Genomic DNA, 13,591 nt, shown 5'->3' on the forward strand with positions numbered 1-13,591 from the left:
CGTAATAGCCAACATGTGGAGCTTTTCCTGCGTGTCACACACACCTACTCCTCAGATGCTCATGTCAGCCTCGTGAAGTAGATCTTACTATTATTGGGCCCACTTTAGACATGGGAATGTTGAGGCACAGAGAGATTGAGAACTTGCCCAGGACCTCACATGACTAGCAAATGGCGGAGATGGGATTTGAATCCCACCCCCGGGAGAGGGTCAGTCCGGTTCCAGGGTGTGCGCTATCCTCCAGAGCCTCTCTTAGGCATCACACCACTCTGCTGGTCCAATTTGCTGGTGCAATTTGCTGTATTTCCACACTGGATCTTAACTGCAGCTTCTCGGGGTGGGGTCCCTAGATGCACAAACAGGGGACCACTGCTGCGTCTTCTTCAGTGCCCATAAGTCCAAGATGGGTGTTTTGCTTTGCAGAGAACAAAAGGGGGAAGGCAAGAACCAGTGGCACCTTTCTTCCCAGGAACTTGGGGCCATCTTTGCACCTCGTTTTTAGCTCCTGGTGCCTCTCTGCCCTCCTCAGCACACATGAGACTGACATCTGTCTCTGGAGCCCGTTCTTTCTGCCTGGAGATCAGGCCCCCAAGGCTCAATGCATGACTGACAGTAGCTGGTGGATAAATACCCTGTTCCCTCACCCCTCAGTTGGGATAATTCTGAAGAGTGGGCTCCATGCCGCCTTCAAGAGGTGCCCAATGAGGTTAAGCACGTTGCTTGATAACATACCCACTGTGGGCTTGTTCCCTGCCCTGTCTTACTTCCACTTCCCCAGCTAGAGTTTTCTGGGGTCACTTTTCTGAGAAACTACTTTTGTTAGAATCCTGTCTCAGTGTCTGCTTCTGGGGGACCCTCACCAAGTCCTAGACGTCCACATGAATGGGATTGTGCGTGCATGCGTGTGTGCGAGCATGTTGGGTGGGGGCTGGGACGGGGTGAGAGTGCTGCGGTGCACCGTGGCGATGGCGATGATGTGATCAGATAGTGGAGCTGAGGGAAGATGAGAGTTAAATCTCCACACCTTGGCGGAGGGGCCTGGATTCAAATCCCAGGTCCTCCAAGCAATCTTGGACAAGTCACATCTCCCCTCCAAACCTCAGTTTCCCTTTTCATTTTAGTTTTGTCAAATAGGTGGAGTAGAAATTCCTACTTTGCAATGCGTTACATTTTGTGAGCCGTGTGTCTAGCACAGTGCCTGGCAGGCGATACTGGAGACGGTTGTTTTTACGGGGCGGGCTGTGAAGAGGCCCCGGAGCTTGGGGCTTGCTTCACCGGGGGCAGGTGGTGGAAGCTCATTTAGTGTCAGCTGCAGTGAAACGAGGTGATAAGAAATAGGAGACAGATGTCGGTTGGAAAGAAAGAAAGAACAGGGGGGCAGGAGAGAGAGAGCAAGAACATAGTGCCCAGCCAGACAACTTCTCTTCACCGTGGAGAAAAGATAATGCTAGGGGTTTGCTGCACTGTCCTCTTTAGTGGCAGCAACTCAGCAAAAACGTCCACGGGCCCTGGCAGTAATGAAGCAACTCTGGCTCCGCCCCCTCCCCCCCTTCCTCGACACCCTCTTGTTTTATTGGAAAGCCCGAGGGTGCAGAAAGGTTCCCCTCTTTGAATGACAGAAGGAGCGCGATGTGGACTTTCAGCCTGCTCCTCTTTTGGGGTGAGTGTGTAGGACGCGGAGGCCTTTCAGGGGAAGCCCAGCCACCGGCTGGCACAGGGGGCTCTGCAGAGTGACTTGCACCAGGGAGGCTGACCTGCTCAGAGGCAAGGGGGCCAGGCTGTCCCCCTGCCTCTGTCAGCCATTGCTCCTAGGCCAGTGCAAGGGCTGGGGGAAGGCTGGGGGAACCTGGTAGAGTGGATGGAGAGTGTTGCCAAGAGCGGCTACAGGCCCACCCTTCCTGACCTGGCGAAGGGTAAAGAACTTATGAGCTGATGTAGGCAGCTCCCCAGGAAGAACCTGCATTTTCTTTGTCACATACCTACTCCTGCTTTCATCACTTGCCGCAGAAATCCTTGTCACTTAGGGAAATATAGGGACGGGCTCGGCGACAGGGTGGGTCCTAGCCAGATCTCAGAAGCATGTAAGGGCTTCTCTGTTCTCTCTTTACAGGTTGGCAGCCCTGGTCAACACAGGCGACTTTGGGTAAGAGACTCCCCCCAATTGAAGGCAGTTAGACCTTGGGCAAGTGCCTCCGTCTCTCAGTTTTGTCATCTGATTAATGGGCATTGTGACGACACCCACCTAATGAGATCGTTGTGAGGATTCAACTCCATGAGGGGTTGTTTACGGGGGGGGGGGGGGGGGGCTCTGGAGTCACACCCCCTGGGTTTTAGTCTTGGTTCCAGTGCTCATTGCCCTGGGGACCTCAGGTGTTTTAGTAAATTCCAGAACTTCAGTGTCCATGAAGATGAAGGTAAGAGGAGCTAATCCCACGTGGTTTTGATGAGGATGATAAAGGTGAAATAGCCCGGCCGGGCGTGGCTCAGCGGCTGAGCATCGACCTGGGATCCAGGAGATCGCGGTTCGATTCCCAGTCGAGGCACATGCCAGGGTTGCAGGCTCGACCCGCAGTCGGGGGTGTGCAGGAGGCAGCCGATCAGTGACAACTCTCTCATCATTGATGTTTCTATCGCTGTCTCTCCCTCTCCCTCCCTCTCTCTCTGAAATCAATAAAAGATATTAAAAAAAAAAAAAGGTAAAATACAAGCAGTGCTGCAAATGGAATACAGTAAGTGCTCAATTAAGTCAGCCCCTCTCCACCTCCTCCTGCCTCTCCTCCTTCCTCCCCTCTTCTAGCTCCGTTTCCCTGTCTATTCCTCCCCCATCCCCTCCTCCTCCTCTCCCTTGTCTTGCATCCCCTCCTCAGAGAAATAGAAACGATCTGGTTCTTATTGGCTGGGTTGCAGACGAGCCAAGCTGGTAGCCAACAAGGGGGCACAGCCAGGATAACGACCATGTCCCCTGGACTCCTTGCCAGCATTGGTTCTTTCCGCTTTGCCTGGTCTGGCATTCCGACCCGCGGGGTGCCTGGGGCAGGCCGCACCAGTGCTCTTGGGCATCATTTTCACATCTGCATAGTGCAGCCACAGCATGTACCAGAAGGAGGTTGACTGACAATCCTGACTTGGCCCAGACTGGGGGATGGGAGCCTGGGAAGCTGGCCTTTGAGTGTGAACACCAGGAAAGTCCTGGGAAAACCAAGACTTGGTCACCTTATTTTGAAGTGTTATTGTGGGGACTGTAGAAGATGCATGGAAGGGACCTATGAAATGAAAGTTCTAGTTATACTTTAAAAACTCTCTTTGCCTCTCTGAGCCTTTTTTTTTTTTTTTTTTTGCTTAGGTCAATTAAGTGACCATCTGTTAAGTTGTTTTGCTCATGACTGAGCATCATGTATGTATCTCACATGGACTATTTGAAATGGCCTTTGGCTTGGTCTCCTGGCTCCCTGCTCTCCCAGCAGCTGCCAGACAGCACCTGAGTTGGTCTTGTCCCTCCTCTGCCCAGAGCCCTCCAGGGCTCCCACCTACCTCGGGGTAGAAGCCAAAGTCCCTCCCCACAGTCCACAAGACCCTGCATGACCTGCCCCATCCCCTCCATGCCCCCACCTCCTCCCTCTCTCCTCTTCCCTCACTCTGCTCCAGCCATATGGGCCTCCTTGCTGTTCCTCCAACACATCAGGCATGGCCCTGCCTCAGGACCTTTGCATATCCTATGCCTTTTGCCTGGAATGCTCTAGCCCTGCACAGACACATGGCTCCCTCCATCACCTTCTTTATGTTTCAGCTCATGTGTCATCTTCTCAGTGACTACTCTATTTTGATATTGTATCCCTCACCCTCACATCCTCAGATTATCAGCTCTCTGATGGTCAATAATTTTGTGTGTCTTGTGTGTCTGCTCAATCTACCATGCCTACAAGAGTCCTGGCATATAGTAGGTGTTTGTATCAGTCAGGGTTCTCCAGAGAAACAGGACCAAGAGGATGGGCATCTATATATCTCTCTATATATGTATTCATATATGTAAAGATACATTATAAGGACTTGGCTCACTTGATTACAGAGGTTGACAAGTCCCAAGATCTGCGGGGTGAGGTGCAAAGGTCCTGAGACAGGAAACGACTTGGGGAAGTGAGCAAAGATTACCATGGCTGATGGGACAGGGCAGGAGATGAGCTGGAGGGGTTGACAGGTTTGCAGGCACAGGGGACTGGGTTGTTCTGGTTGGGGGCGGACTTGAGCTGTGATGGACAGAGCTAGAGGAAGAAAGCACTGGGTAGCTCAGGGTGGGGAGACCGCAAGTGGTGATGTGCCGGAAGTCTGCAAAGAGAAAACTTGTCTCTGCAGATGAAAGGGGAAGCTGGAAATGAGAAGAAAGATACAATCTGAGTTCAGGAAAGGGAAACAAAACATTTGTAGGAGGCAAAAAGCCCTGATCTCAAGATCCTAATCATGATCATTCATCCATTATGTTTTTATGGCACTTTTTCTAAAGAGCTTTCCCATGATATCCCATCCCACCAGTTGATGTTGGCAATATCACTGACCCTTCTCTTTCTTCCACACCCCCATCTGGTCCATTGGCAAATCCTGTTGGTGTTATTTTCAGAATAGATCCAGAATCTCATGCTTTCTGGGGCTCCCACCTGGATAGTATCCACTGTCATCGCTCACCTGGACAAGTGCAGATGCCTCCTGGCTTGTCATCCTGCCCCTGGCCCTCTACAGTTCATCTCTCCCACCAGCAGCCAGAAGATCATGTAAAACCTAAGTCATGCTGTGCACATCCTCTGCTGTAAACTCTCCATGGCTCCCATCTCTCCCTGATAAAAAGCTGAAGCCTTATGGTGGTCTAGCAAATTCTACATGATCTGGCCATGTCACCTCCTCTGACTCTTCCCTCATCCACTCTGCTCCAACCACACCAGCCTCCTTGGAATTCCATGAATCACCAGGCATTGTCCTGCCACAGGGCCTTTGCCTTTGCTGTTTCCTCTCCCTTAAACAGCTTCATAGCTCACTCTCTGGCTTCCTTCAGGTCTTTGCTTACAAGTGACCTTCTCAGTAAGGTCTTTACGATTGAACAACGACTGTGTACCAGGCACTGTTCTATGCACTCAGGAAACTGCAGTAAATAAGACAAACAAATTGCTGTTTTCTCGGAGCTCACAGTCCATCAGAGTAACAGACTTGAAACAATCAATTCTACAAGTTTTTCTACAAAATTGTCTTAGAAAGTGCATGAAAATTTATTCCATTTCCATCAGACAGATCTACCTCTTGTGTAGCTGTAGTGAAAATCATGCACTTTGGGGTTTGACAGGCCTGCTGCTGCCACTTACCAGCTGTGTGTCCTTGGACAAGTCACTTAACCTCCACATCCATACAATGGGAATTGTATCAGTTTCCGATTGCTGCTGTAACAAACTTGGTGGCTTAAAGCAACCAAGCATTATCTTACAGTTCTGGAGATCAGAAGTTCAAAATGGGTCTCACTGGGCTGAAATGAAGGTGTCAGCAGGGCTGCGTTCCTTTCTGGAGGTCCTAGGGGAGAATCTGTTTTCTTACCTTTTCCAGCTGCTAGAGGTCAACTGTATTCCTGGGCTCGTGTCCTGTTCCTCCATCTTCACAGCCAGCAGTGGCTGGTCAAGCTTTTCTCTCATTGCATCACTTTGACTCTGCCTCTGCTCTCTTCATCTTTCACTTATAAAGACACTGTGATTACACTGTCGCCTCCTCGATAATCCATCTTAAGGTCAGTTGATCAACAATCTTAATTCTACATGCAACCTCACTTCCCCCTTCTTATGTAGCATAATATATTCACCTAGTCCAGGGGTTAGGACGTAGTCATTTTGGGGGGAGCCATTATTCTGCTGACCATAGGAATGATAATATCAAATGAGCATCTTCCTTAGCACCTGGAGCCTGCTCCTACCTGTGGCTTTGTCCTCCTGGATCTCAGTGTGGTGGAAGAGTTGATCACTGAAGAGCTAATCACACAAATAATTGAGCAATTAAAGTTGTGATGAGTGTCACAAAGAAGGAGCACAGGTAGCTATGGGGGCATCATGGAAAGCTTCTTGGAGGCAGTGACATTTAAGCAAGACCTGAAGAGCGAGTAGGAGCTGGCCGGGCAAAGCAGAGGCAAAGGGAATAGCACATGCAAAGGCCCTGTGGTGGGAAGGCTAGAAGTGGAGACTGAAGTGAGATGAGGCTTAAAGATATGGTTGGGTCTGGTCACTGGGGGCTTTTTGGGTTATGTTAAGTAATTTGGATTTTAATTCTGAATGCAACAGGCAGGGTTAGGGAAGGGTGGGGTGGATGATTAAATCTGCATTCAGAGATGATTGCAGGGGACAGTGGGGGATGTAGAACTGATTGTACAGTCCAGAGGAAGATCTGTGCCAAGCATAGTCGTGGAGATGGAGAGAAGTAGGTGGATGTAGAATGATGTTTGGGAGGGAGAATCAATGGGGAAAAGACTCATTGGATGTGAAGGTGAGGGCTAAACAGGGAAACTGAGGTACAGAGAAGTGAAATCACATGTCCCAGGATTGGCTAGGATGTATCTGAGGCTTCTCCTCAAACCTGCTGAATCAGCATCTGATATTCTAAGCTCTCCTGGGGATCCCAGGTGAAGCAGAGGCTACCACACACCACACTTGGAGTAGCAAGGGCCCCAGGTCAGTGCTTCTCATACTTTCATGGGCCCAAAAATCACCTGAGGCTCTTGTTACAGTGCAGACTCTGATTCAGGAGATCTGGGGCAGAACCTGAGATTTTGCTTCCCTCAAGCTGGTGCTGCTGGCCCATGGGCCACACTTTGAGAAGGAAGGGTCTAGGGTCTTCAGTGTCATTAATCAGCACCCTTGGTCACTGCATCAGTTTTCCAGGGCTGCTGTAACAGAACAGAGATTTATTCTCTCACAGCTCTGGAGGTCAGAAGTCCAAAATCCGGCTACTTCCTCTGACGGCTCCAGCGGGAGAATCTGTTCCCTGCCCGTCCCTCAGCTTCTGGTGTTGCCAGCACTCCTTGGCTTACAGACGCACCACTCCAACCTCTGCCTCCGCTGCACACCGTGTTCTCCCTATGCCTCTGTATCTTCCTCTGCTTCTTATAAGGGCACCAAGCATGTCAGATTAAGGGGCCATCCCACTCCAGTATGATCTCAACTTAACTTACATCTTAATGACGTCTACAAAGACCCGATCTCCAAACAAGGTTACATTCTCAGGGACCGGGGTTTAGGGCTTCAACATATCTTTACAGGGGACACAGTTTAACCCACAACAGCCGCCTCCACGCTCTCCCACTGGCTTTCCCCGCAGCCCCACTCTGGTGTTCTAACCCGAGCTCTTTCTTCTGTGCTGCCTAGATGTGAATGAGTGTTGGGATACCACCACGTGCCCAGCCTATGCCACTTGTACCAATACTGTAGGAAGTTACTACTGCACTTGTAAAAGAGGCTTCCTGTCCAGCAACGGACTGAAGCACTTCAGAGGCCCAGGAGTGGAATGCAAAGGTGAGTTCACACCCCTTCAAAATCCTCCAACATTCAGTAGAAAATTAAGTGAGAGCTGGTAGATGTAGGTACTTTGTTTTTCCCCCCAAACATTATTCCTCCCTCCCTCCCTCCCTCCCTCCCTCCCTCCCTCCCTCCCTCCCTCCCTCCCTCCCATCCCTCCCTTCCTCCCTCCCTCCCTCCCATCCCTCCCTTCCTCCCTTTCTCCCCCCCCCCCCGCCTCCTTTCTATCATGAAAGTGACTCCTGGTCACTAAAATTTCCAATGATTAGAGTCTAGCATTGCAATAAATAAAAATAAAGATCATGCTACTTATCAATATCCAGAAATAACCACTGATCTCATTTTGGGGACCCTCCTTCTGCCTCTCCATGCAGATAATAAGATTTTCTAACACCTCTTGAATGCTGGGCCCCCTGCGAAGGCTTTAGGTGCAGTGCGATGCTTCTCCATTGGACGGATGAGGAAGCTGAAGCTCGAAGAGCTGGAATGACTTGCTCAGGTTCAAGAGGAGGGCACATAGGCCGCTGCTTGACGGAAGGAGTGCCAAATTCACGCTGAATGAAGGGCATAAGGAATGGAAGACATCACAGCCATCTTTGGAAAAGAAAGTCTTTTCTACAAGATGAGGCAAATTTGTAATTCTGACTCTTTCTCTGCCTAGATGTAGATGAATGTTCCCGAAGCCCCCCCCAATGCGGCCCTAACTCAGTCTGCAAAAACCTGCCGGGGAGGTACAAGTGCAGCTGCTTGCCTGGCTTCTCTTCTCCCACCGGCGATAACTGGACCCCGAAAAAGTCCAGGCATTTCTCCTGTACAGGTAACGCTCCCGGGCTCCGCGTGGGCCTTTGGTGGGTAGCTACCGAGTTGGGCACATGTGTGGCGGACCTCAGACAGCGGCCTGTCACCTGCTCACTCCCCTCCGCTGCTCCGCAGACGTGGACGAGTGCCTGGACGGCGGGGCCTGCCCGGACCATGCTGAGTGCACCAACCATTTGGGAAGCTATAGCTGCCACTGCCGAGATGGCTTCATCTCCAACAACTCCCTCTGTGAAGGTACGGAAGGCCTGCTCTGCTTCATTTGCCTACTTCATTCACCTCTCTGATGATCCTTTCCAACAGGGGTGAAGAGCCTCATTTTAAGAATGAGAAAATTGAGGCTAAGAGAGGTGAAGTCGCTTGCTCAGGGGCACACAGCTATTAAAGGGGAAGGGCTGGGATTTGAACCCCTGTTTAGATCTTACTACGAGTTAAGCAGTGGGGTCAGGAAGTACTTGGGAGTACAGGGGGCTCTGTCCCTAGAGCGGCCTTTCTCCCAGAGGACACTGGCCACGCCCGGACACATTTTTGATTGTCACAACTGGTGGTGGTGGTGGGGTTGGGTGTGCTACTGTTGTCTAGTGGGTAGAGGCAAGAGATGCTGCTAAACACGTTACGATGCGCAGGACAGCCTCCCACAGTCAAAAATCATCTGGTGATGGGCAAAGGCACTGGCCACCGTAGCGAGAAGTTAGCTTCGGACTGTAGAACGAAGGGGGCCACTCTGTGGAACAGAATTTATTATAGGTCACTTACGGGAAGATCGGGTCAGAGCAGAACAGAGAGCCCAGCCGTCTGTGCAGATTATTGTCCACTGCCAGACCCCTGTTACCGTGCTTTTTATAGTATAACTCGGGTACTAGTGATTGATAAGACAAAGAATGGAGTCCAGTAGCGCCAGGTGCCATAGCTCCTGGTGGTCTTGTGACAGAGGGTCAGTTTGATGTTTATCTTGGTTGTCATGGCATTCTGGCCATTACTAACACAAATATTTATGGCTACATTTTAAGGGACACAGATAATCATCAACTAGAAGGCTTGATATGCATGCTAAGGACAGTGAAGTTATTTACAGCATGAAACTTAAAATGAAATGAGATCCGGACACAGAAATGGAGTTGTTTTTATTCACATACACATCTATACAAAAACGGTTTGGCTCAGTGGATAGAGTGTCAGCCCGAGGGCTGAAGGGTCCTGGGTTTGATCCCAGCCAAGGGCATGTACTTCGGTTGCAGGCTCGATCTCCGGCCCTAGTCAGGGTGCAGGTGGCAACCAATCGATGCTTCTCTCTCACATCGATGTTTCTCTCTCCCTCTCCCTCTTCTTTCTGTCCCTTCCACTCTCTCTGAAGAGCAATGGAAAAAATATCCTCAGGTGAGGATTCAAAAAAAATGATCCCATCCCACCTGTCAGTAGTGCTAAGGTAGAGACACTCTGTCCCAGGGAGACCCAAACTTCAGAACTTTCTCCAAAAAAGCATTTGAGTTAAGACCTGAGAGTTAACCCCTGATCCTCCCTCTCCTTCCATATTAAATCAGCCATCACGTCTTGGGGAATCGACCTGGTAAATGGTCTTGAATCTCCCCGTTTTTCCCCATCTTTGGTCCAAGCATCACAATGGCCGAGGCAGTCTCTTCCCTTCTCCAGTCCTGCCTCTTTGAACCCACCCTCCGCTTTGCAGTCGGAATATTCTCACTGAGAGACGGCCTCATGCTCCCGAGGCTGGTGCAGCCCATGTTCCCACGTTCATGTGGGGACGGTGACTGCTTGGTGCCATCAAAGCTCATGTACCCCCTTGCCTTGGAGCCAGAGGAATTTGGAGTCAGTCCATGTGTAGCAGTTTGCTATTTTGTTGACTAACAGGTCGCCCTGAAAGCCAGTGGCTAAAAGCAACCACCATTTACTTGACTCTTGATCCCACGTCCGGGCAGTTGAGGTCGGGCTTTGCGGGCCAGCCCTTCGGGTCTCACCTGGGGTCGTTCGGGAGTCAGCTTTGCCCATCTCGGTTAGGCTGCCCACGTGTCTGGGGCATCCGTCTCTCTTCCACTTTGTCTTTTATTCTTCGTTAGGCCAGTCCAGGGTTTGTTCATATGGCAGAAGCCCCGAAAATGAGCAGAAGCAGACAACCCTCTAGAGGCCTAAGTTTGGAACTGGCACCATATCACTTTCGCTGCATTCTATTTGCCAACGCAAGTCACAGGGCCAGCTCGATTCAGGAGGTGGGGACACAGCTCCACATCTTAAAGAGAGGAGTGGCAGAGCTGTGTGGCACTGCACAGTCCATATCCCAGGGTGTGGGTACAGGGAGGAGTGAAAGACCATGAACACCTCTGTAATCTATGATCCATGATGTTTTGAAACTATTTGCCACCCTTTTGCTTACACACTGTTGGCCAAAATTTATTCTCCCTGGGCACACCTCATGCAAGGTAGGATAGGAAGAAGAGGGGAGCATGGGTATTGGGGAGCAGCAGCACTGTGTGTCACCAATTAGGAACACGTAGAGGGGATCTCCTGCTTGCAGTCTCCTGTCCTCACCTGTCTTGACCCAGGTTTTCATTTCCACTCACCAGAGGTGGATGAATGCGCCGATCCCAGAGCTTGCCCAGAGCATGCGACCTGCCACAACAGTCTTGGAAGCTACTCTTGTGTCTGCAACCCAGGATTTGAATCCAGCAGTGGAAACATGAATTTCCGTGGCCTAGGAGAGACGTGTGAAGGTAGGTGAAGAGGTCTGTTGGGGGTCTCAGGACCAAGCCAGTTTGCAAAGATAGCAGTGGTGGGGCAGAAAGTGGGGTGGATCTCAGCCGAGTTCAAAGCCCTCATCTGCAAAGCTGAAGCCAATAATCATTCATTTATTCTTTCATTCATGCACTCATTCAACAAATACTTCTGGGGCACCTGCTTTACGTGACGCACTATTCTAGGGATTGTGGATACAGTGGTGAAAACACAGGCAAAAATAGCTGCTCTGTAATTTGTCACCTAGCATGGAGGGAGACAGATCACAAAGAAAATAAGTGCATGAATGTGTTGTGTGTCTGGGATAGTTAAAGGAGATGAAGACAAATAAGGCAGGAAAGGCAGATCGAGAGTGCTGGAGTGGGCTTCTAATTTTAGTAGAGCAAGGGCCACACCGAGAAGTTGATATTTGAGAAAGATCTGAAGGAACTGAGGGAGTGAGATACTGGGTATCCGAGGAAGCGTGTTCCAGGAGGAGGGACCAGCAGGTACAAAGACCTGGAGGCAGGATCTCAGCTAAGGCACTAAGTTCTTCCATGTGTGACCACTTCCACCCTCCCCAGCAACCTGGTACTATTGGTGATATTTTATACTCATTTCTGAGATGAGGAAACAGAGCCTCCACTGTGGTGGAGTTACTCTCCCAGGGTCAAATAGACAGGAGGTAGGAGGGTCAGCATCTGAACCATGCCTACGTGTGTCTTCACACCCATGCTCCCAACCACCATGTCATTCTGCCTCCAAATCAGGCTGCAAACTCTGGCACCTCAGGGTGGGCGATTCTATCACTGTATTTCCAGACTCTGAGACTCAAGACATCCCAGGAAGCTGTCATCTAAAAATTTCAGAGCCAGACAGAGCCTGCATTTAAATCCCTGTTGTACCTTTCACAAGCTATGTGACGCTGCACAATTTTGGAGCCTCAGTTTCCTTCTCTGAAAAATGGAAATAACATTAACGTTCACCTCATAGGACTGCTCTGAGCATTTGTTGAGCTAATGCATGTAAAGTAAAGGATCTACCTCAGTGCCTGCCACAAGGAAAGCTCAACATGTTAGCAGTTAATTTTTTATTTTAGTTAACAGATCCTTACGTAGTCCATGCTATGCCCTGGATTCTGTTCTGAGTGTTTTACAGATATCACCTTATTGAATCCCCTAAATAGCCTTCTGGAATGGGTTCTGTTAGTATCCCCATCTGACAGAAATTGAGACACACAGATAAATTCTCTTGTCCAGAGCATTGGTCAGTTCAGGCTACCAACAAAATACTGCAGGGTAGGGGCTTAAACAACAGACATTACTTCTCTGGAGGCTGGATGTCTAAATCAGGGTCCTGGTGTGACCAGGTTCTGGTGAGGACCCTCTTCCTGGCTTGCAGATGACTGCCTTCTTGCTGCATCCTCACATGACAGAGAGAGAAAGAACTCTTGTGTCTCTCCCCCTTCTTATAAGAGCACTAACCCCATCATGAAGGCCCCACCCCCGTGACCTCATCTAAACCTAATTATGTTCCATAGGGTCATGCCCAAATACTATACCATTGAGGGTTAGCGCTTCAACATGTGAATGGGGGGGCATAATTAAGTTCATAGCACCCAGTAACACACAGTTTATGAGGGTCGGAGCCAGGCTTTGAACCCAACATGTCCACGTCCTCCAGGCCTCCATTCTGATACATCTAAGTTGTTATTATTATTAATAATATAGTGGAGAGGGAATGACATTCACCAGGGAAAGAAGGGAGTGAATGAGTTTGAGGCTGAGGGAACACAGGTGAGAGAGAAGAGCCTTCACGAACCTACAGATAGTCAACGAATCTGGATCACGAGTGATGCAGGGGTTGGAAGCAGAAGATGAGGGAGGTGAACTTGGCTGGGAGCAGGCTCTCAGGGTCTCGTAGGTTCTGGTGAGTAGTTTGGGTCTTACCCTGAGCTGTGGGGAGCCTCTTCAGGAGATTTGGGTGGGCCATAGACATGCCTCTCAATGCTTCCCTTCCATAGCGATGAAAGTGTGTGTAAGAAGGTGAGACGGGGGCCAGGGAAGCCCCCCTTGGCTTCTGTCCCTGGTGGGCTGTGTACTGCTGTTACGGCCTCAGCATCCTTCATCCTTATGACCTAGACCAATTTTCTGCTTAGATGTGGATGAATGTTCCAGAAACTCGACTCTTTGTGGTCCCAGTACTCTCTGCACCAACATCCCAGGAGGATACAGTTGCTCCTGCCTGCCTGGGTTCAGTTCACCTGAGTTTTGGAACCCCAAGCAACCAGAGGCTTTCAAATGTACAGGTAATTACCCCAGCCATGAGGAGGACTTCTCAGTGGATGTCAGATGACTCTGAAATGCAGTGGCATATAATAACAACTCTTTGTCCTTGCTCATGATTTTACAGGTTGACCACATGGGTTTTCTGGGGCACCAGGATGGCTGGCAGTTCTGAAATGGCCTTATTTACGTGGCTGGTAGTTGGTGCTGGTCTCTGGCTGGGGCTTAGTTGGG

The 13,591-nt window shown here is 50.0% G+C and overlaps 1 protein-coding gene across 1 annotated transcript in view; it reads left to right on the forward strand.

Annotated features, from left to right (window-relative positions):
- Window positions 1-914: 914 nt before the first annotated feature.
- The window catches only part of ADGRE1 (adhesion G protein-coupled receptor E1), a gene marked incomplete at its 5' end in the record, with an annotated part of 46,488 nt that continues 33,811 nt past the window's right edge, over window positions 915-13,591 (forward strand). Inside the window, 8 exons of the mRNA XM_081135452.1 lie at window positions 915-938; window positions 1,582-1,660; window positions 2,111-2,143; window positions 7,383-7,529; window positions 8,194-8,349; window positions 8,466-8,585; window positions 10,925-11,071; window positions 13,231-13,380. Coding sequence (XP_080991578.1) covers window positions 915-938; window positions 1,582-1,660; window positions 2,111-2,143; window positions 7,383-7,529; window positions 8,194-8,349; window positions 8,466-8,585; window positions 10,925-11,071; window positions 13,231-13,380 — 856 coding nt within the window. The remainder of the gene's footprint in view (window positions 939-1,581; window positions 1,661-2,110; window positions 2,144-7,382; window positions 7,530-8,193; window positions 8,350-8,465; window positions 8,586-10,924; window positions 11,072-13,230; window positions 13,381-13,591) is intronic.

The sequence above is a fragment of the Miniopterus schreibersii genome (assembly GCF_964146895.1).
Source record: "Miniopterus schreibersii genome assembly, chromosome: 4".
Classification (NCBI taxonomy): Eukaryota; Metazoa; Chordata; class Mammalia; order Chiroptera; family Miniopteridae; genus Miniopterus; species Miniopterus schreibersii.